At 40.5% G+C, this 23,759-nt stretch overlaps 2 protein-coding genes across 3 annotated transcripts; one reads left to right on the top strand and one right to left on the bottom strand.

The window, feature by feature from the left end:
• Positions 1-1,265: 1,265 nt before the first annotated feature.
• LOC111228665 (SH2 domain-containing protein 7-like) lies at positions 1,266-8,692 on the bottom strand. 2 transcript variants are annotated; one of them, XM_022754663.1, is made up of 9 exons: positions 8,641-8,692; positions 5,010-5,125; positions 4,782-4,918; positions 4,138-4,304; positions 3,360-3,449; positions 2,757-2,922; positions 2,502-2,657; positions 1,690-2,385; positions 1,266-1,595 (listed from the first exon to the last, which is right to left on the bottom strand). In XM_022754663.1, the coding sequence occupies exons 2-9, from the start codon at positions 5,062-5,064 to the stop codon at positions 1,548-1,550; spliced, it is 1,515 nt and encodes a 504-aa protein (XP_022610384.1). In that variant the 5' UTR covers positions 5,065-5,125; positions 8,641-8,692; the 3' UTR covers positions 1,266-1,547. The 2 variants fall into 2 exon arrangements, with proteins under 2 accessions (XP_022610384.1, XP_022610383.1); XM_022754662.1 differs by lacking the exon at positions 8,641-8,692 and having other exon boundaries at positions 5,010-5,232.
• Positions 8,693-8,848: 156 nt separating this feature from the next.
• On the top strand, positions 8,849-23,584 carry tbc1d2b (TBC1 domain family member 2B). The gene is made up of 13 exons (XM_022754196.1): positions 8,849-9,238; positions 10,118-10,268; positions 12,466-12,637; positions 13,896-14,047; positions 14,305-14,558; positions 16,904-17,329; positions 17,583-17,693; positions 17,880-18,076; positions 18,656-19,150; positions 19,231-19,348; positions 19,652-19,837; positions 20,516-20,637; positions 20,917-23,584. The coding sequence occupies exons 1-13, from the start codon at positions 8,897-8,899 to the stop codon at positions 21,110-21,112; spliced, it is 2,922 nt and encodes a 973-aa protein (XP_022609917.1). The 5' UTR covers positions 8,849-8,896; the 3' UTR covers positions 21,113-23,584.
• Positions 23,585-23,759: the final 175 nt, after the last annotated feature.

Here is a 23,759-nt window from a genome sequence, read left to right as displayed (position 1 = left end):
CATCTGGATCTCAGTTGTGAAAGAAAGTGTCAAAAATGTCTATATACATATATATATATATATATAATATATATATACTGTATATATATTATATTTATTTCCTTATTTCTGTCACTCATGTTGTACATAAAACAGTGCTGTAGCTGTACTTGTATTTAAATGCTTATAAAAATAACTATGTAAGCCACCATAAGAAGCATTCAAGTACACAGACAGGCCATTGAAGTATGAGCTTCACAGTAGTTTTAGTGAGCCCACTAAAACTATAATTGGAAGGTAAAAGAGCAGCAAATGATAGAAGATAAGTGACATTTCAACATCTTTGACTCACTTCCCCATTGCTGTTGTACACAGACATTTGAAATCTGTATGCAAATAAAGTTTCCTGTCAGTGAAGTGTAGCGCTGATGCAAGCAACCATAGTAAAAACATTTTTATAGATCAGGATGTATTTCGCTGTAGCAATATGGCCCGATCATGCATTACTAGGATGTTTTTTTTTAAAGGAAGTGTCAAAAACATGTGATGCAAGGCAAGTGTTGTTGAAACATAAAAACTTGTGCAGCCACTACAGAACAGCTCCACATTTTTTATCCCCATTTATCTTTTATCAAGAAGAAACGTATTTTTGCGGCAATGTAATCTATTGCCTTGTCAACTGCAATATGTCTAATTTTACACAAAAACTGTGTGAAAATCAATAGGTGTTTGTACCAGCACTGGTCGATAAAAAAAAAAAAACATCTCTTTTATGACGTAGCATCTACAGTATTTTACTATAGCAAAGTATACGTTCTCACAGCACGTTGAATACACTCAGGTTTGTCTCTGCTGACGAGTATAGTTTCCCTCAACATAAACTGCCATGCACTGCACTTCACATACTGCATATGACCAGCATATATTTTCCTCTTTACAGTCACTAAGTTTCATTGCAGCATCTGAAACTTACCCACATTTGGGGCTTTGCTGAACTCATCACCCTTTTTCTTTCAAGTTGGACTGAAATAATCATTCCTACATCCCATTGCACGCAACCCCGTGTCAGCAGCTAGAATACTAATGAGATGAGGTTCATTAGCAGGCGATGATCAAACTGTAGATGCTATCTGCCTGAACGCCTCTTTACATCTGACCGGCAGCCTCTGCCATCTTCATATAACCACGCAGTTTCTGTTGAACATGAACACACAGGCTGCATATTTTTAGTCTCTCTCTCTCAAAAAAAAAAGAAAAAGTTAGTTTAGAGTCTCTCATTTATGGATTTGTGTTTAATGACATAAATTATTTTGTGAAATTTAAGTATACAGTTTGTGTTTTATTTAGCAAATTGGCTTACACGTGGAAAATAAAAATTTAAATATATCATCATTTTTAAATAAATACATTAAAAAGCAAAAAATACAGAAGACGACATTTGAATATGACCATGTTAGTCTATGTTGAGTATTTCACAGAGGTCGTCACAGAGTGTATATTAGTAGTACACAGTAGTGTCAGATTAAAACTAGTAAACATTTCCTTCAGTAGCTGGTACTTTAACGTCTTCACCATTTCCTCTTGACCTCAGGGAAGAGCCATTTCCATTTGTCATTCTGCAGGAGGTAAATAAATTAATTGTTAAATAAATATGATGAGAATTAAGTACAGCTTTTTGGAGGATGAGGGGATTTTGAATACATTACTAACCTTTAATGACTTGGGTCTGACATCCTCCAGAGGCTCATAAGTGTTGCTGTTGGGTTTCGGATGAGCTGCGTCCTCGTGCCCAGGAATCAGCTCATATGTATTGTCTTGAGAGAAGCGGCTAAAGAGGGCTTCATTGGGGACCTTGGCGTACACTGAATTAATACTCTCCTCTGAAGCCAGTGAGCCAGTCTCAGACGATGCAGTGTGTGGGCTGCCGGGCCTACCAGCCAGGTGATAGACACCACTGTGACTCATGTTGTCTAGACTGGCCGGTGCATTGTACGAATCTGTCTTCTCAGACCGGGGGACACAGTTTGTGGCTTGTCTGATGGGCTTGGGGGAAAGTCTTGGTGGTGTGTGTGGGGGGAGTACACTCAGCCTGTAATAGTACTCTCCATCAGAGCTGTTGTCTGGCGCCGGTAGAGACCTTCTGTTGTTGCTGTCCATCAGGCTGAGCTCAGAGTAAACAGAGTCTGGTCCTGATGGAGGACTACACCAAATGATGTTCTGATCCTGCGTAGTGGACCTCTCAGCCCTCCCTGGATTATCTCCAGGTAAATGGGACGGGAGGATGTGTTGGGATCTTGGGATCTCCCTGGGTGATTGCTTCCTCAGCTGAGCATACAAAACCCTGTCCTGGTCATGCAGGGGGCCACTGTCAAAGTGCCTGCTCCTGTGAGGCAAAGGTGGCACTTCCTGTTTGACAAAAAGAGCCATACTGTTAAAGCATGCTTGGAAACTAATTCAAAAAATCAGAATCAGTTTAAAACATTACTTAGATCAACTGTCTGAAATGTATGAACTGTACTCACCTCTAGTGTCCTGTTGCTCTTTGGTGGTCGTGTCCGCGGCTGCTCTGAGCCCAAGTTCGTCTGTTGTTTTCGCACGTTCTTAGCAGCTCTGACAGTGGGCACGGGTTTTTCTTTAGGGCTGATCTGGATGGTATCATACAGCTCTTCGTTCATTATCTGCATGAATCGCAAAAGCAGAATACAAGTCAGACCTCCATTTCTTGATCACTCGATTACTTATACAGAAAGTGACTTAAAAAGGAGTTTTCGTCTCACCTCAAAACACGAAGATGTCAGGTACTCCCCAAACGGCTCAATGGGACTTGTCTTGTAGTATTCTATCAGATCGGGTATTGTGTCATGTCCCTCACTGTCTCCACAGACTACAAACTGACCTTTTTCACTTTGGTTTATCACAAAGTGTCGACACCGATCCCTACCTCTGCAGGAGGATAAAAAAAAAAAAAGGTTGTTAAAACCCTGATCTTACGAAGCGATCTAGAAAATGAATGCTCATTTTTTCAACAAATAAGAAAGAGACGTGGATTTGTGGCTAAATAATGATAAAAATTTGAATTTAGTTAAAATTACTGAAATAAGATCTGTGGTTAAGATAAGCTGAAGACGGTATGATGTTTCATTCTGTGTGAAACTCAACGAACCACTGAAGCACCCTTCTGTGACTTCTGTAGCGTGAATGTTCACTAATATGGTAAGCAACCAATGAATAGTTTAGAAGCCGTCTTAAAAATATAAACGACACAAATCATGGGCTCTTCACGATACTGATCACATTTCAAAGTTGTAGAAGATTCTAAAGACTATGTATGATCAGTGAACAACTCTACGACAGCTTGTTTAGACTAAACCAATACTCACTTATAGGACAGTATGTACCCGATGGCCTTATCGCTGAGACGGATCAGGAAACAGCCCAGCTCCTTTTCTCTGAGTATTTCTTCAGCATCCCTGTAGACAGAACAAGAAGAGCTTTAAAACCCAAACTTCAACACTTTTTTTCACATGTATTTCCCAAAAGCTTATCTGGAACAAACTTAAAGGAAACGAGATGTACTTTTAAAGTTGGATTGCGTGATTCACCTTGGAAATTACACTGTATGAAAGGAAGTTTTGTTAGTACCAAAACTTGGGTTCTGACGTAACTGTCCTTTGTGCTCTTTATGTAGGCGTGTGTGTGTCTGCCAGAGACACACACACGAAAGGGCAGTAGGTGAGAGTGGGTGTCTTACCGAGTGGACACTTTCCATTAGAGACAAAGTTTATTTCATCTGCAACTAGCTGTAAATTCTTGTGCTAAACAAACCTTCACACTTGGTATCAGCACTAAACACGTGTCCTAAATGTCTGCTCATATATCATCATAACATTACTGCATTTGATGGACGCTCAGACTTATACATATATGTATATTTAAATTAAATAATAAGCCTACAGTATGTACATTTCCTCTCATATTTTTTTCTACATTATGACAAATAAAGTCAAAAAACAACTTCATTAAAAAACAGGAAGCTCTCAATTAAAATAGGGCACTGCAGCACTTCAGAGAATCTGATACCTTACTTTTTACAATAAAAGTAAACTAAAAGAAGTAATTAATTTATTATTTCAAACTGTTCCCTCAGTGAATGCTTACTTTCTGGTGATGAAGCCCAGGAACCAAGTGGGGAAGAAGCCATTGTGGACGATGAGTGGCACTTGAGTCTCTATGAACCACTTTGATGCCAGTTCCCTGAGTCTTCCTTCAGTTAAGTCAGCATGAGAATCCCTCTGCGGTTCTCTCTGCTCCATCCTCGCTCGGTCCTAATCAAACCCACACAGACATCCAGTGAAGACAACCAGCATTTGTTTTCCCAACATATGCAGTGAGGCTGTACTTTAAATAATTTGCTTATTTTCCGGGAGGTGTCAACCAGGGAGTAAAAGCAGCTCAATGTTCTCATCAGCAGTAAAAACCTGGTTCTAGTCACTGTTACTCATGCGTGCACCTTCAGTTACATACCGTAAACATTTATTAACCGTTATATATTAACAACATATAATGATTTAATTTAATAACAATTTAATTTAACAAAATCTATTCAGAATCCACAATGTCCAAAGTCCATTCTGACTCTAAAGATAACACTGTTCATTCAGTTCAAGACTTTTATTTACATTGCCCTGCTCTGCTGTAATGTCACTCTGATGTAAGGCAAACTGTACTTTGCATAGAGATATGTGATAAATAAGTTAGTTATTAAAGCAGTAAATAAGACCAATGTTGGAAATAGTTCTTACCTGGAAGCAAAACTTCAGACAGTTCCTAAAGGAGGGTGATTTTGGATGTTTCGGATTCTTTGTCCTTGACCCTGAAAAGATCTTCTCAGATGTGGGTCTCTGTTGTCCGTACTGTGCGCACCGATTCCTTTCAAGCCCTAGAAAAACAATAAAAATTGACTTATTTTTTTCTTGTTTAAAGTGTAAAGCTCAGACCCTGTCATGATAAGTTTCAGATGGAGTACATACCTTTCCTTGAGGTTAACAGTATGTGGTGTGAGCCTGGTGTCATTTCAGCAAACATTAAAATGCTTCTCTCAACTTCTCATCAGTCTTAATCTCCAGTCTTCTGAGGGAGTGCGAACCTACATGGGAGATATAGACAGATGACATTTAGAATTACACACTTTTTTCCACCTGCTTGGAAAGCAGTGGGGCTTGGCAACGGCAACAGCAGAGTTCATACGTCTCATTTGCATGAAAAAAGACGGCTGAGGGCTGCTGAACAAAACAAGAGCTTCCTGAATAGAAACGGAAAGTAAGCAGTTCAGAAATTGTGGTTTGTGTGCACATGAGTGCATTGGTTTGCAAGAGGAGATGTTTTACCCACAGATTGTCTGATTACTATAGTAATGGGAGCTAAGTTGCGTCAGAAGTTGATGGTTTGTGTTTTCTGATTGGCGTGTGCAGTAAATTCTGATGGCAGGAATGAATGTATGAACGGTTGGAAATATCTGGGAAGACTTGCAGAGATTTTGGAGGGCATAAACAAAGCCCGAACAAACTCAGATATTTCCCAGCATTGGCTCTGAGTTTGTCATAAATAATGGCTAACTCATACCCCCCATTGCTAAGACGGTTCTCATAAATCCTCCATCGGTTTCGGCTCTGTGGTGAGCACTAGGAACTCCCTGTGGGGGAGAGACAATAACCAGAAACAGTCTGTGTCATACTGAGCGGGATGAGACTGGATTTCAGCGCTCCCCAATGTTAACATTGCTCCAGCTTTGATCGCAGAGGACACACCGCTGCTGTTGACTATTTCCAGCTGGTTATAAAAAAGTCTCTAAAATTGGGATTGTGTGGTTCTGAACGTGTTTAAAGTTTATAAAATAAAATTAAAGTTATAGGGTAATATTCCGTCTACATAGCCAGTATTTACCCAGTAAGTACATACAGTATAATATGTTCCATATATGACTAAGTATTGATACAGTACCATGACCTAGAATTTCAACATCATCTTAACGGTACAGCCTGAGTCTGTCTTTGTGAGTCATTATGTGCTCCTCTGGGGGTGTGGACAGGTTTGAGGCCAAACGTTATCTCTGATTCCATGTTTGTAAAGAATCAATTACTGTATGTGTATAGTAGGCAATGTTAGTGTGCGTGTAAGGAATTGTTAACAGTGCGTAAACAACATATAAATTTATTTTTTTCTGCAGTAGCTGTGACGTAAACTGATGTTAAAAAAAAATGAAGCAGATTTCAGTTATCAGACAGTTACCAGGCAAAAGGCTCTTTCAGATCTTTTTTTCAGTCTTGTGGAGACATACCGATGAAGGGGATGTGGGTCTTTGAAAGGTCACAAGTCAGTTGACATCTGTAAAATGTCATTACAACTGAACCACCTCACTTTTGCTTACACTTTCCTTTAAAATTCAGGGCAAAACCTGCATCCTCACAAACAACATAATTACGTATCTCACCAAAAACATTACTGCAACCTGAATCAAAACGTTACATGTTACAGTTAGTTATCAGAGGTTGTTTGGGGGTTCTACTGTACTGCAGTTATTTGAAAAATAAAAAAGCTCCAACTTCCTGTATAATAATAGGTGTACTTCCAAGCATGAGACCATCCATCTGCTGTTTACCCGCTGGGACTCACATACATCATGTTATAACACGTTCAGATCTGCCACCATCAATCAGCCTGAAGCATCTTGAACAGTTCACTCATCTCTGGGGCCGACAGGGGCCTTTTTAACGGGCTAAACTCTGGTGTCTCATAGTTGTCAGTTGCGTTGTCTTAGTGTTAATGTATGAGTCACACTGTGAATAACATATAGTTAAGCACATGACAACGTCACACATTATACATCAGAGTTAAAACAGCTGGTGACTAGATTGATTTACTGATCAATATACTGTAGGTCTTACAAAGAGCATGAGGAGTGGAATTTCATTGAATTATTTCATACTGGGAGTCATTTTTTTAAGGTATAAAGATTTTTTGGGGCATTTTTGCTTTTATTGGATAAATTGATAGTATAGGTACAGTACAAACAGGAAAACGTGGGGAGGGAGAGGAGTATGACATGCAACAAAGCAGGCATGTTGTGGTTATATGGTATGTGTCTTAACCACGAGGATACCAAAACACCCAGTATCGTATTTTTTTGCTTTATTTAATTTATCTATGGGTGCAAAGTTACAGGTTATGCTGCAGATTAAGACTTGATCATTTTAACATTAGATCGACTTTTCTCAGCCTGTAGACGACTTCAACTTATTTGTAAGCATGAACATCACTGGAGATATGATGATTGCAACCTGCCAGGCTGGATTACCAAGAGCAAAGCAGGAAACTGCCCATAGGCATCTAAGCCACTAGTGCCACAGAGGTGCAGTCAATTGGTTGTCAATGTAAACCAAGATGAGTCCTGCGTTATTACCTCATCTTGTTAGTTGATATTGTGCTCACATGGTGCACATTCCTAAATAATGTTGTATTTAATCAAATGACCATAAACCAATTAACACACAAAAGACCTGTATCATTTCAGCACAGGACAACTCGTGGTCAATAATGGGATGTAACTAAGCACATTTACTCAAATACTGCACCTGAGTACAATTATGAGATACTTGCAACTGTCGCCTTTTGCTACTTTATACATCTACCCCACTACATTTCAGAGTCATATATTGTACTATTCAATACAGCACACTTATTTCACAGATATAACTATCAGATTAATTGGATGATTTAGATTAAACTACCCAAAAGCAAAGCTCTTAAAATAAGCTTCGATAATATTATAACACTATATAACACTAACCCTAACACCAACAGGATTCATTCTGTCAAACAATTCATTTTCCTTTTGATACCTGAAGTACATTGTGCTCATATTACTTGTGTAGTTTTACATAAGTCCGATTTGAAATGCAGGATTTGTAATTGGGGGCATTTATTGAAACTGCCATGGGCTGCACTGTATGTAATGGAATATGACATTACACACAGAGGTGGAGTTTCAACAGGGGCCCAGCAGCAAATTTTTTGCCCCAATCTGCCCTTTAAGACTGATCCAGTTGTATCTCATTGTATCTAATTAAGAATGATATATGTTGATTGTTTTTGTTTGACTATTTGTCTGTTTGTTTTGCTGTTGCTGTCTCTTTTTAGACTGTATATCTGTATATTTTATTTTTAGCTAATTGTATTTAGCTGATTGTTTGTTTGTTTTTTTGCTGTAGTTGTTGTGTCTTCTTAGACTACACATCACAACCAATGCATTTCAATATAGTATTTTACTCTCCTGTATTTTGAAAGTCAGAATTCTAAATAATAACAATTTAAAAAAAGTACATGTGGCCCTAATCCTCTATATAGTAATGACTACTGACTATTTTAATTAGCCTGTGCATGTAAAAGCCCAACTTGAGACAAAGGTTGAAAATTAGCAATAGCTATAAACTCTGTGCAACACATCAGTTTCATGCTATGTATTGGAACTATGTTAAATTGCATCGTCCCCATTAAATAAATGAATAAACAAAACAAAATAAATGCAATTGAACACCATCAACTTGTGATGGTTTGTTTTTTCAGTTTTGTTTGTTTCTAAATGAAAGCGTTTCAGTATCTCACCATTTGTAGCAGGACTGTTGCACCATTCTCCCTCAGAGCTGGGGTGTATCCTCATGTTGCTCATCTTGTCAAACACCACCACCCAGCGGTGCTCCTGCCTAACACGCGTACACACACGCACACACACACACGCACCGCAGCTTTGAAAATAAACTACATTTCCCGTGCTCCCCTTGTCCAGGAGGCAGGCAGTCATGCGGATGGAAACAGCAGTGGGCATCCGCTGCGCTGCACGAAGAAGAAACTTCGAGGAAAGATGCACGAAGAGGAGGATGGCAGCGAGGCAAACTCCTGCACAGCTTCGCGGATTGTGGCCACCAAGTCTGTGGATGTGGCCGAGGTCGAGGGCGCGAAGGAGCAGCCCTCCAAGCTGTGCGGCTACTTGAACAAACTGTCCGGCAAGGGGCCCCTGAGAGGGTACAAGCCGAGGTGGTTCGTGTATGATCCGAGGAAATGTTACTTGTATTACTTCAAGACTCCCCAAGATGCCTTGCCACTCGGACACATCGAAATAGGCGATGCGTCCTTCTGTTACGACGTGGAGGGGGAAGAGGGTCAGTTTGAGATCCGCACGGCCGGGAAGGAGTTCCCCCTGAAGGTATAAACTTTCCAGCGTGTGTGTATGTATGTATGTGTGTGTGTGTGTGGGGGTGACTGTTTTGAGTCTGTTTTGCTGTCATTTGTCACTTCCTTTTCTCATTGTGGAACAGGCAGACACACCCATTCTAACTTCACGGATTTATCCTGAGCTTGGCTTTTAGCAGAATGTAAATATTTCTGCTGACAGGGACGTGATTTGACAATGTTCAATCACCTTTTAAGAAAAGCTGGTGTGAAAAAATAAAAAAATCACTTATATATGTGGTTCATGTTTATCAGACAAGAGCTTCATCAGCACATTATTCAGCTGCTACACACTCTCAGCCCTCTGTTTTTATGCTTAAATGATTTAAATGCACATTCTTCTTTCAGTTGTCACTCCTCACGACACCTCAGCTCCGCAAAGGATCACAACATCTCGTGTGATGGTCTTCTTTTTTGTCATATGACTGTGATGGCTTCAGTGCCAAAACAGGTGCCTCAGGTTTCCCTTAGCCTGGCTGCCTGCTAAAAGCTGGCACAGTTTTCCAGCAGATGGTGTGAATGGTTAATACCAAACAGCTTGCATGGCCCGAGGCTGGAACTGAGACCGAAACCAGCGTCTGTGCTCGTTCACATGACCTATCTTCATAGTAACCTGCTATTAAAAGGGGTTTTAGACTGTTTCATGTTTTATTTTACTTCACAGCTGTTATCATGTTTACAGCCAAAGTGTCACATCATTCACATTGATGTTTGAGTTACCATTTAACCTTTGAAATCCTCTGATATGATTTGTATCAGCACTTAACATGCTTACAATAGCTCTCTTATTTTTATCCATGCAAGTCAGTAACCTTGTTTATGTGGCTTGGTTTGTGTGTGTTTGTGTTTCTAGGCCCCCAGCAGGCAGGTGATGCATTACTGGCTCCAGCAGTTGCAGCAGAAGCGCTGGGAGTACAGCAACACACGAGGCTCCGGCCAGAGAGACAGCTGGAGCTCCCCGACCCTGGCCCACCCTCCCACTGGCCTTGTAGGCAAAGAAAATGGTATGCAGGTACACACACACACACACACACGCATACATACAGTGCTAATGTTCAACGTGGACACTAATTTTCCCTGCTCTGTTTCATCACATCCAGGCACCAGCTGAAAGTAAACACCTGTATCTGACGGATTAATGTTGACACAAGTGCTGCAAACACAAGTCAAGCTTTTTTATTGCCATGTTCCAAAGTTTCTACACAAATAGTACGTAGGAGTGGTTGTGTTAAGCGCTGATTAAATGAGAAATCAACAAAGGACAAAGGAAAAGAGTTCACGGCTACTTTATCTGGCGTGTGTTTTTATCTTAGTGCACCTGAAGAGACAGAAATCTTACTCTGCGTACTGATTGCTGGTTTCAACATCCCTCAGCGTTTAACAGTCCACTATATTTATACAGTGTAACATTACTAACCTATCACTTTCATCATAACATTGGTGTCCTGCTTACTCGTGAACCAACCGGTGCAACTCACTATCAGCCAGCATGTGTATCAATTGCTCTAATAGTTGTGACCAAAATGAGCTATCATGCCTGGTCGTGTGCAGAGTGTGTGTGTACCAGAGTTTGGTTTTGTTTTGTGGTCCTTCATGGGGAGCTGTGTTTGCTGAGCAGTTGCTGGTGTTGCTTTTTATAATGATGCTGTTGTGAATTATTCTCATTCTAGGTGTTGACTCTTGACCTTTTATGAAGTACGACAGGTTAGTTGAGTGGGAGAAATGTTGAGTAAAAGTCATTTTAAGTAACATGTTGCACTAAATTTTAATTTCTTGGATATGAGGCTGTTCTGAGACTTGGTTTCTGTCAGTTTCCCCAAAAAACCTCAAAGACATCACTTATTAGAATTATAATAAAATGCATTTTTTAGTAGGAGTAGATGAACCTAAGTTCTCTGTGTACGATCCATAATAAATCTTGAATGCAGCTAGTTACATCAGATATTTCTTCATTTTCAAATAGTGCTGGTTGTCATGAAAAAGAAAAGTTGCCAGACACCTATATTAGCTAATAAGACACTTACAGCTGAGGCTCAGATAAATGCAAGTAGTACACAAACACGGGGAATGGAAGATTAATATTATACTAAGGCAAGACATTGTATGAGAATGTTGTTATCATTAAGTCAAGAAATAGCTCTTTGTTTTCCCGGTCTGTGAGGTGGTGTGACTTGTTTTCACTGTTCTTGATAAGTGAACTGTGAATGCCTCTTCCTTTTCCTGCCATCATTTGCACCGCTAATGTTTTTTTTTCTTTTTTCTTCAATGCTCTAAGTGTACAGAAATACCCACATTATCAGTATCAATATAGTCAAAAAATATTCTGATACTTGATTCTATCAAAATCAATCAGCCTCTTACAAGACAAATGTGACGTCACATCACCAATCCTACAAAAACTAATCATTCCTAAAAACAAAATACTTGGATATTTAGTTTTTATGCATTTTTTCCACATCCTGGGTTATTTCAGTCTAAGTAGTCCTTGAGCTTTTGTCAGTGAGCAGTGATGAAATGTGTGGATGGACCAATGAAATGTCTCCTTAACTGGAATTTTCCCCTTAGCTGTGAAGAGGCCATTAAATGTTTTAGTTAGCTCTGTTCGAATGACGATAGGAGATTAACATGTTTTTTTTTTACAGTAGTAATAGCTACTCACTGCAAAGGCTGAGACACAGAAAGCGCAGACAAACTGTGACATGTGCAGCCATTGACTAATTTTCTGTACTGATTAAAGCTGGCACAGGTTTCAGGATGTTAAAAGGATTTGTTTCCTGTTCTGACTATGCAGATTCAAAGAGCTAAAGGTGTCTGATCGTTGTCTTTGTCGGCTGTGTGTCGATGGCTGCCAGTGCAGCTGCTCGGCCTCTTTATAAAATATTCCCACACTTTCTTTTTTCAGCTAATTTCATACAAAGGGGAAACTGTATATTTAGCAATCTGGGCTTAGAAATGCTACATACTATATTTTTTGATGGTTAGCGAGCTGCCCACAGGCATCCTTTTTGCTCTAAATAGCATTCTGGGTAACTCCAAATATTGCTTCACTTTATTCTGGAACCCATCCAGGGTCACTACAGTCTCATTTCCTCTACAAACAATAGATACACCCAGGGCCTTAGTAAAATAAGAAGTAGTGGTGATATGAGTAATGCTGTATTATTATGATGTTATTCTAGTTTCTCTGTGTTGTGTTTTCAGATAGCATCATTTTTGAAAAGCTAAGTGACAGCATGGAGAAGGTCCGCAGCGACTTTGCCATGGAGACGGAAACAGATGGCGGGGGAATGGTAGGGATCCAGTCGGCCCGAGGACCCTCTGCTGCGTCCACAAACCCCCTCAACTCACTCAAAAACATTGGTACAGAACTCAGGTGAGGCTAAAAGACAAAAAAAAGAACTGTGTGCACAAGTCTTTGTTTTGAGTCCCTGCTAAACAGGCGCAACTAGTTGGTCTGCTACAGTGTGAGCCCCAATAGAGCTGTAGTGGGGAAACTAAATACCTCTTCAGTTCTTCCTGAAGAAGAACCTGCAGTAGAGGAGATGGTAACATCCATGGTTCTAGTAGTACTAGTTGCTCTAGTATCCATCAGCAGTTTCCCCCTCTGGGCCAGACAACACCTCTATTCAAGCGATACGACACACTGAAATGCTAAAAATGCGATATGCGGATTGGAATTTGCTTTGTATCCATGATGGAAAGAGAGTTCACTTATAAAGGTGCACAGGAATCTTGGAGCAATTCAATTCAGCTGCAATGCTGCTTACTCCTCCAGATAACGCGCCTACATACCAGCCTGTCTGCTTTCTGTATTTTAAAAGGCAAAAGGAGATAAAAACACATGCAGCAACTAGTAGAGCAGCTAACCCGTGACCTGTACCTGCTCTGTGTCTTAATCTGTAAGTTTACCAAAGGCAGTTTCTGCACTTTTTGCTCATGATGTGAGCAGAAGCAGCTAAAGCTCAAGAATGTCACTGTAACAGCAGAGCCGTGATGTTAAAAGATTCTCAGGGTTGCATGCTCATAAAGCGTGAATTTGGTGTGAATTGTCACTACGTGGCCTCTGCAGACGGCTGCATTTACTGAAATTGAAGTGTGTCTGTTCTGTGAAGTGAAAGTGTGTCGGACGTCTGAAACACATAGATGAAGGCGTGAGGCAGGTGAGAACATCGTTCTGCCGTGCACGGCTAAACCAAATTAATTTCATGTGTTTGCAGCCATCTTATATTTAGAAGGGTGAGAAACATGGGTCTGTCACACAGTAGAGTTGTGGTCAGTTTAAGTCTTGTAAGAACATGTAAGAATGCCTCCATTCTTCAGATTAACAGCTTCATTTTTATTTTTTTAATGATATTTTTGCTTAGTATTCAAATCAATTTTTTTTTTATTTCTCTATAACTGCAGTTCTGTGGTTCTTGAGTTGTTGTGTAAATACTTCAACAGAGAAAGCTTTTGTGCTTATGTTACCACTTACAAAGTAGCAGAGCACCAGGCTTCCCTGCAGTGTGTCCTTGATGGATGCGGATTTGAAAAGCTTTTACATAGCAGCGGTCATTTAAATGCCCAGCACAACACTGAAGCTCCGCAGTCTTGGTCTTACTCACCCTCCTGTCTGGTTTCTGTTCTGTCAGGAACTCCATGTCTTATCTGCGGCAGGGCCGAGGAGTGGAGAGCAGGCGCAGTGTGTTTTACACCAGTAACAACAGCACAGAGGAGTGGGAGCTGGTGGATGCCCCGCCCAAGGATTTCCCTGAACAGAAACATCATCAAGACACTCACAGACGTACGTCGACTTCCTGCTGCCTCAGCCACCCACCTCCTAGCGAGGGGTTTAATACTTATACTCAGCTTACATCCCCACAGAGAAGGCGTGTTTTGTGACTTGTATTATCACTATAACTACTGGACAAACAATGCATCCAGCCCTTGGAGGCACTTTTATGATTTATTATTGTTCACATCTGTTTCCTACACATACAGTTTAAAACTATAGGTGGGGATTACAGGCAGCAAGTGATTAAATTCTCTTCTCTCTCTCAGATTCCTTCGGATCAGCGTTTACTTTCGACTTCGTGCGCAACTCGGCGCGGCCTAAGAGGCCTTTGCTTCGAGACATGATGGGCTCTGGGAGGTTTGGGCGCAACGTTGAGACGCGGAGCTCTGAGAGCTCCCCAGTGGAGTGCAATGGAAGCAAACCTTTGGAGATGCAGCTGCGCCTCCAGAGCCAGCAGGAAGAGCTGAGCCGCATGCAGCAGGAGCAGGCCAAACTCAGAGAGGAGCTGGCCAGTCAGAAGGTACAGATTTTTCTCACTGTCGTCAATTCAACCAATGCAGTAGCGTTTTAAAAGGGAATGCAATACACTCATCATCATTCCAGACGAGTGTTGTATGGGGGGCTCCTATACCACCAGGACGTAGCATTTTTAGACCGCTTTGGTCCTGAATTACTTCAGTTACGGGATGGGTTGCCCTTGAATGTCGAACACATATTCATCCCCCATCTCAGGATGAAGAATATTCACTTTGGTGGTCCTTTAACTTTTCATTTAGTACCATTATCAGGTCAAAACTTCAGTTTATCTCATACTTTGGCTTATGACAAAATACCAACAAAACTAATGGCCTTCCTGTCAGCCCAGCTGTACATGTGCAAGTTCCAAGTTTGGTGCCTTAAAGCTTTCCCGTCCAACCAGTCATCTTACCAGTGGGCTTGTTTACAATAAGTGTAATATCTATACATGAATGTAGCTGAGATTTATTGGTCTTCACAGTGACACACTTTTACATTTTAAACTGTAAAGTGCCAGGATTTGTCTTCATAATGTGTGAATTGTCCACACTGGAGAGTGGAGTGCTTTAACTCTGATTTCAGTGAATGAGGCACAAGCCTGAGGTTATGGTGTCATTCCGATGCTCTCACTGATACAGGAAGACAGCAAATGTTTAGTCATGCTTAAACAAGAAATAAGGGAAGAGCGGTTCTCCTAACAACAGTCACAGCTGTGCCGTTCCCTGCAGTTAGTCTCTGTTCTTGTTTTAGTGTTTTTTAGACTAGCTGATTGGTCGCAATGGCTGCAGCACTGGCCAGATGAATAAATAATATATCTGTGTATGCTTCTGCTGTGAAGCCTTTGAGTGCCAGCTCTAAATTTGGCAGGAAGTTGCTGAAGAACTCTGAGTCACTGATTCAGCTGCTTGACTCTGTAACTGCTGTTGGAAATATTCAGCCAGTGTTCAGGTCAAGTGGTACAAAGCTGACTTTATTGTTAATATTATTTATGCCCTCCAGGTAATATTGGGCCAAGGCTGAATTTAGTAGTCACATTATTCTTTTATTTAAGGGTAAGTTAAGTTCATCCACATAGCATGGGAAGATACTAATACTGTTTAAATATAACATTTGTAAAATGTTTCCTGAAAGAAACTATGTTGGTGTCACTCATTTTAATCCACACACCTAGCTGTGGACAGTTTTCAGCATTTTCTACTTTTGAAGGAAAATGGTTGCCAATGAAAATTGTATATTGTTGCTGTACTGTATTGTATGTCACAGTTACCTTGTCTGCATCTCTGTGACCAGATGCATGTGGGTGTGTTTACGTGAGCACAGGTCTCACACACATCAGTGCAAATGCGTGAGCCGAGTATCAGCACACTGGCCACATTTTCTCAGTGCAGCATATTTAATGACGTACATAGCTATGGCAGACTTTTTGTTATTGAACTGAATGAGGCGGGTTATCTGGGCATTAGGGTCAGTGTGGCTGTGGCCTCCAGATCTTTATCCTTACTGATCTCAGAATTAGTATAGGTAGGAAACGATGGCCTGAACAAAAGCCGCACTAAATATATTGGCTTTCACTTTCAAATAGTGTCTTTTTTTCACTGAGAGAAATTGTTATAATGTGTTCGTCATGTCCCAACTCATTGGGACATGACTAACCAGTGTGAACTGGCACAGATGTTTGTTTGAAGGACAAATCTTTTTTTTTTTTTTTTTTTTTTTTTTTTTTTAAACATTTATTTCCTTGTGTAGTACGTTCTGTAGTTGGACTAGAGGGTCAGTAACAGGCTGTGAAATTGTGTCTGACAGATGACACTTTTTTCTTACATATTGTAAAATTGTGGAATGCGACTAGTCTGTGGTAATTAGTCACAGATTATAAACCATATTGTATGACTTAAAACATCAGTATACAAGTTGATAACTTAAGACAATATGGAACTTGTACTCTCAATATTTACTAAGCCTGTTTACGCAGCCGGGTTAAGAATAAAAAATGAAGAAATATAATTAGAATTTAATCCATAGTAAATATGATCAGCAGTTAAGCAAGTAAAAAGTCAGTAAGCAGAATATACAGCTTTACTTTTTAATTAATTGTGTGTATATATATATATATATATATATATATGTATGTACCAACCAGCATTGTAAAACCGGAGACAAATTCCTTGTATGTGTCCACATACTTGGCCAATCAAGCAGATTCTGATTAATGACTTTACCCCATAAGGAAAAAAATAATTCAGTTCAACAAACCCATGTTTTCTGTGAATCAGGCAACTTCATTTTAAGACATAATCCTGAGCCTGCAAGTTTATGTGTTGACCAGGCAAATTGTCTTTTATCAACCAGGAACTGGTGAGGCTTCTGCAGCAGACTCTAAGGACGTCTCAGTGTGATAGGCCGACAGTGCACCGCCCAGCCGCGGCTCCAGATTCATCTCCAGCCTCAGACCAGGCCCAGGTGCAGGTAGTAACCCAGGAAGAAATCACCCAGCTGGAAACCCTGCTTCAAGAAAGAGATGGGCAGATCCAGTCCCTGTGTGGCCACATGGAGCGTCTTGCTTTGGAGAAGGACAGCCTGCAGCAGGAGCTGAAGGGCCTGAAGATTAAAGTGGGAGAGATTAATGACCAGCTGGGGATGCTGATGGAGACCATCCAGGCTAAGGATGAAGTCATCATAAAGCTGTCGCAGCAGAGCTCAGAGCAGAGTGGAAATCCAAATGATGCCAGTTCACTACCTCCCAACAAAGAGCAGCAGGAGCTGGACATCCTCAAGGTTCAGAAGACAAAGCTTAAACACAGTTTATAGCTGATAGAAACAATAAAGCTGCTCATTATAAGAACATGAAGGACTCATTCTTAACAGGCAGCTGAATGTGATTGTGGAACTAGTGGAAAAGTTTATATCGTGTCATTCATTTCTTGAGCGTCAGTTTATCACAAGATTGTTTTTTTTTTTCACGGTTTGTTTATGCTGTGGTTCAGTTCTCACTGATTAACCAGACATACTGTTTGTTTTTCACTTTCAGGACAGTCTTCAAGGCTACAAATCCCAGAACAAGTTCCTGAACAAAGAGATCCTAGAGCTGACAGTATTACGCAGAAACGCAGAGAGTAGAGAAAAAGCTCTAGAGGCAAAGGTACCATCTTGTGTTTGTTGGTTAATGGTGCGTTACTTAACAGAAACAGGAAGTCTGAGTAACTTTAGGGGAAGTCCAGCTAAGGGACGACCTCAGCTCATGCCCCCTAAACCAAAACACAAAACAGAAAAAATGAATACCAAGCCGAAACTTTGCCGTAACCCTCTCCTTCTCTCTTTGCTGCAGTACACGGCCCTGGAGGCCAAGCTGTGTCAGGTGGAGAGTAAGTATCTGGTGCTGCTTCAAGAAGTGAAAACCCCAGTGTGTTCGTCATCAGAGCAGAGCCCTGCTCGCGAGGTCATTTCCAGATTATTAGAGGATGCACTGCAGGCGGAGGGCCCCGACCAGCAAGAGCACCCCATCTTCAAGCCGAACACCGTCAGGTAGGGACTGTGCAAAAAGCCTTGTGAATAGGTGCCTTTGTGTTTTGTCCATATTGTTATTTAGGTTACATTTGAACCCTTTGCAAAATAGAAAATGAAAGCACAAAATTAAATTAAATTTAGATATCTTTAACTTAAATATTGTTAAGTCATAAGAGCATGAGGATTTTCAAGCACAGCTACACTGTAGTGTTGCAGAAATAATCTATTGTCAGTCCCTCACTATCAAATATGTGGAAATGGCAGTTTTACCAGATTCTGCAACAAATCAAGGGAAAATCCATCGCAGAGAAAGAGATGCCGGTGTTGAAACAGTTGCCTTAATAGACCTAGATGCAACAGTCACAAGACCTGTTTTACTTTGATTGATAGCTGTTACAAATTTCTTTGTCTGGAAAAACTAGCTCTGCTAATTTGTGTCTCTGACTTATGTGCAAGCTCAGGCACGTCCTTTTGTAGCGTGTCAAAATGAACTGTTAGAAATGTAGGAAATTTCTATGTGATGTAAGACTGAAGGCGGGCTGTCAAGATGTATTGATAATGTTTCTTCATCTTCTCTCTGCTTTGATTCAACGTTAGTGAGTATGACGTGTATGGCTTCAAGACGGTGCCTGAGGAAGAAGAAGAGGAGGAGAAGCTGGTTGCAAAGGTGAGAGCCTTGGAGCTGAAGTCCCTGTCCATGACAAATCAGGAGGTGTCTGTTGGAGTAAAGTGGGAGAACTATCTGGCCAGCACCATGAACAGAGACCTGCTGCGCTCCCCTGAGCTCAAAGCCCTGATTCGCTGCGGCGTGCCCCACGAGCACCGCTCCCAGGTGTGGCGCTGGTGTGTCTCCTTCCATGTCAAGAAGTTCCGGGACCACTTGGCACCAGACTATTATGAGACCTTACTGAATGTGGCCCGGGAGAAGCCCAACCCAGCCTCCAAGCAGATCGAGTTGGACTTGCTGCGTACTTTGCCCAACAACAAGCACTACGCCTCCCCGAGTGCAGGCGGCATCCAGAAACTCAGGAACGTCCTAATGGCTTTCTCCTGGAGGAATCCAGATATCGGCTACTGTCAGGGACTAAACAGGTACTGGAGGATCTGGTTTCTCTCCTTCTCTCCTGTTACGCCTTGGTGACCATTAATTTTATTGCATGCTATTCCCTTAGGCTGGCCGCCATCGCTTTGCTCTATCTGGACCAAGAGGACGCCTTCTGGAGCCTTATAGCCATTGTGGAAGTCTTCATGCCAAGAGACTATTATACCAAGACCCTGCTTGGCTCGCAGGTAAACAAACTCAAAGGTTATATTGCAACACTGGGGAACACAGGGACAAGTTGCTGCCTCCTTACCAGAGTTAACAGGTTTCTTTGGTGTCCGTGATGTCATATTCATATGACTGAGCCTGCTGCTCATGATTTAGCAGAGCAGGAATGCAGTGTAGTGGTCAGCACTATTTGCTGCCTTTCGCCCTGCTGGATTTTTTCTCATGTTCTCCCCCTGCTGTAAAAATAAAGGTCTCTTAGCAGTAAAAAAAAAAAAAAAAAAAAACGAAACAAAAACAAATTTATCTTGCTTGTGTCTGTGCAGGTTGACCAGCGTGTGTTTAAGGACCTGATGAGCGAGAAGCTGCCCCGGCTTCATGCCCATTTTGAGCAGTACAAGGTAGACTTCTCCCTTATCACCTTCAACTGGTTCCTGGTGGTGTTTGTGGACAGCGTGGTGAGCGACATCCTCTTCAAGATCTGGGATGCTTTTCTGTATGAAGGTCCAAAGGTAAGAGTTAGAGGAGAAAGATTTCTGTCCGGGCTTGCTCACAGAGCTTTGAAGAAAACTGAAAAACTTAGATAAGGAGAATTTTTAACATAGATTGAGATTAAATTGAAATGTCTGATTAGTTTTCTGTTTGGGTGTAAACAAGTTCCCACAAGTGAATATTTGGTGGTTCGGCCCACTATGTCTCCAACCTTATCTTACCAGCATTTGTTTGAATAAACGTCAGACCTCTGTGAGCCTGATGAGGAGCGGTTATAGATATTGAAAAATAAAGCTCCACTCTTTATCATTTTTTTTTATTAACAATGGATCAAATGTCTATGTGTAATTGAAGAACGGTCACTCGAAGTTGTGAACCTAGACGAAATTATCACCCACTGTGCGCAACCAAAAGGAGTATTGGTATTGGACTTGAATTTGCCAGGTTGACACAAACATGACTTCAAATGAATGCTAATTTTGCTACGTGTCTGCTGAAAGCCATTAATAAAATAAAATAGCCAATTGTGTGAGTTTCTAAGAAAATCAATACAGCATTAAACCTGCACTAACTTCTTTTTGGCCTCTTAGAGGCAGCAGAACCAAACTCTTGCACTGACATAGTGTATATTTTTGATGATTATACGGTCACACAAGGAAAGTCATGAATTTCACAGCTTTGATAATTTCCCTCCACAGATCATATTTCGCTTCGCCCTCGCTCTCTTCAAGTACAAAGAGGAAGAGTTTTTGAAGTTGCAGGATTCCACAGCCATCTTCAAATATCTTCGATACTTCACAAGCACAATCCTGGATTCACGGTACAGTAACTACAGTTTTGTTTTGGTAGTCGTGGTCGTGCGTATAAGCCTAAGCATGACATTTCTGATAGCAGTGTGTCTGCAGTGTTAAGGAGCAATATAGCTAACAATAGAGTAGCTGATCATATCTTCTTGCTGTGTGACTGGTGTATAAAAACAAACAGGGACAACAGCATGTAAAATTCAGCACATGTGCACAGCACAGAGCATGCAGAACAATAGAGAACTATCCCAGACTGACAGGACCGCCTTTTTTCATTTCTGTTTTTCTTTGTCCAGGAAGCTGATGAGCATCGCTTTTGTGGACATGAACCCGTTCCCCTTGAGGCAAATCCAGAACCGCCGCTCCTTCCACCTGGAGAAAGTCCGCCTGGAGCTGACCGAGCTGGAGGCGATCAGACAGACCTTCCTCAGGGAGAGAGAGACGAGTCAGGACGGACGGAGCTTCGTCAGCGATGATGAGGAGGATAACTGACCTTAAGCTGAAGCACCTTTCCAGGCCATGTGGCTGCCGTCTGAAGACAAAGAGGTCACCTCCACACACGAGTAATGTGTTGCAATTATAAAAGGGATTTTTTTTTCCTAAGGAATTCTTGGAGTTGGTCTCCGCATCAAAGCTGGAACAATCAACTTTATTAAAAATTTTGAGTCAAATCGCATCAAAGAACCAAAACTTTAAAGGCCTAATGGGCTTTCTATCAGTATTCCTGCCATTTTTTTTGTAAATGCTATAATTGCAGTATCCTTGTTTGTCTATGTGATGGCCAAAACAGTACACCTGTCTTATATATCTTCCTCCTCCGATGCCAAACTCAACATTTGCAGTCCGAATCAGTATTTTGAAAACATGGCTGTGATCTTTTAATAGTTGAAGGAATGATTGTATTTTTTTTTTTACTCTTGTTTTCATTGTGATTCACTTTTTTGTGCTTTCTCTGCCCCCAGTTCCTTTCTTAAATGTCTTATAATCGTTTGTCTTTATATAAAAATATATGTATATATATATATTTTTTTTTTTCCCCGTTGCCACTCAACAGCACATCTTTTGTGTTTGATCCCTGAGCTTGAATCACTTATGCTGAAATTCATAGTTTACTGAAACTTAAAACTTAAGTCTTAGAGCCTCCTAATCACATATTCCACATTCCAGGTTGTATGTGGTTCAGAAATGCACAGAGAGATTTGCAATCAAACCTAGAATCAAAAACAAAAAATTTCCCATGTATTTTCATGAGACTATGCCTTCTGTTTTCATCTCTGGATTCAGATCAAATAACAAGAGATTCACCGATGAAGCCTTTATACTAATGCTGGTAAAGTAGGCTATTATTGGAGAGAGCATTTTATGTTATCTGCTTGTATTTGTCAGAATTTTTTCTAGGACTATCATTTTTAATACTTTCACATTATTTTATTCTTAAATAGCTCAAACTGTTTTCCGCCTACATTTGTATTTAAACTTGTGCTACATTGCGTAACATCCACTGGATTTGGTTTGGAGGAAAATTTATTAATTGATCTCAAAACACTATATGTGTGGATGCCAACAAATTACCTGATTATCTGAATATTTTGTTATAATTACTAAAGTCTGTGTATTTTAAATTTTCCTTTAAAATGCCCTTCTCTCAGAGTACTGCTCTAAAAAGTAAGACTTGTTGCTTTTCCCCCAAAGATTAGGGTACTTTAAAGTGTTTATTGGATTCAGTTTCCCTCCGACTAAAACCTATTTGTAAAATATAAAGCACATTTGTAATGCTCGGATTTCTAAGCCCCATCTTAAATCGCTGATGCATTTGCATTCATTGTCCTCAGTGGGGCAGTATAACATTTGTTGACCCAGTGTTTACGCTCGTTCACAGGTACCATTCAGTATACTGTATTTCAGCTCTGGGGGAAGAGGCTGTGAAGTCAGTGTGTCAGCGTTTTGTAATGTATGAGGGAAGTATTTCAGGAGATTGCTTGATATGTCGACCACCATCTTTCTCTCTTCCACATCCAGGTACTTAGACATGACGGTTTACTCTTCTGCACTTTGGCCATATTCTCTGTAACACCTGTTATTATAAGACACCATGTTTAGATTTGGTTAACCAACAGCGATAAACTGTTGTTTGAATGCAAATCTACAAGAGGGGGACAAGTATGTTTTTCTCACTTGGCCTTTTCTCCTGTGTGCTGATGTATTGTTTACAAATTGTTTTAACATTCTTTATTTTTGATTTACTTTAAGCTGTTTACAGGGATTTCTTTGCTGTTAGTTACAAAATTAACCACTTCTCTGCCACGGTGTTGTCAGCAGAGGCGTTGTGCTCACTATCTTTATATCACCACCTGACCTTGTGAACAAATGGCAGAGTTACAGTTGTTTTGATATTGGAAATGTATATGATAAAAAGGGTAGAAGTTACAATAGACAATTACAATACGTACAATAAATACAGTTTCCTCATGAGAGCAGGTCTCTCAAGAAAATCTAAATGATCAAACTTGATTGGTTAAAGGTAAAAGTTTTTTTTTCCTTAGGTCCACTCATCTTGTCAAAGGGCTCATATAGTAGGTTTACTTATTTTTCAATACACAACCTCTTGTTCTAATGTTAGTTTGCATGCATTTTTTTGTCAGTTTTATGTCATGTTATTTTCACATTGAATAAGCTACATGTAAAACTATCAACATTTTAATTCTTTCTTTCTATTGCTTTTTTCCAGCAGTATATTGCACAAGTCTAGTGACAGGATGACATCAGAATATTATAGGGCACTTCACTTTTTTTTTCTTTTTTTTTTTGGTTTGTAAATCTCTACAGTATCTAGTTCATTGTTAATCGGTATCATGCTATGATGAAAAGTGCAAAGCTTTTATGTTACAAAAATAAGCATATGCCACTGTATGTTTTTGTAGTACCTGTTAAAAGACAAATTCAATAAAACAATGGCTGACTGAGTTTGTTGTGTCTCATCCATAGATGTTCATGAGAAACATGAGAAACACAAGAACAGCTTGCTTTAGTAATCCTCAGTTCCTTAAACGCTGGTTCAGACTAAACGCCAGATAACATCAGTCATCTTTACTGACAGCCTGCTTCTCTCATGCTACAGTTTCATAATGGAGCCATCAGG

This window comes from Seriola dumerili, unplaced genomic scaffold (assembly GCF_002260705.1).
Source record: "Seriola dumerili isolate Sdu_G_001 unplaced genomic scaffold, Sdu_1.0 BDQW01000219.1, whole genome shotgun sequence".
Classification (NCBI taxonomy): Eukaryota; Metazoa; Chordata; class Actinopteri; order Carangiformes; family Carangidae; genus Seriola; species Seriola dumerili.
The sequence above is the reverse complement of the archived record's forward strand: the minus strand, read 5'-3'. Positions and strand labels throughout refer to the sequence as shown.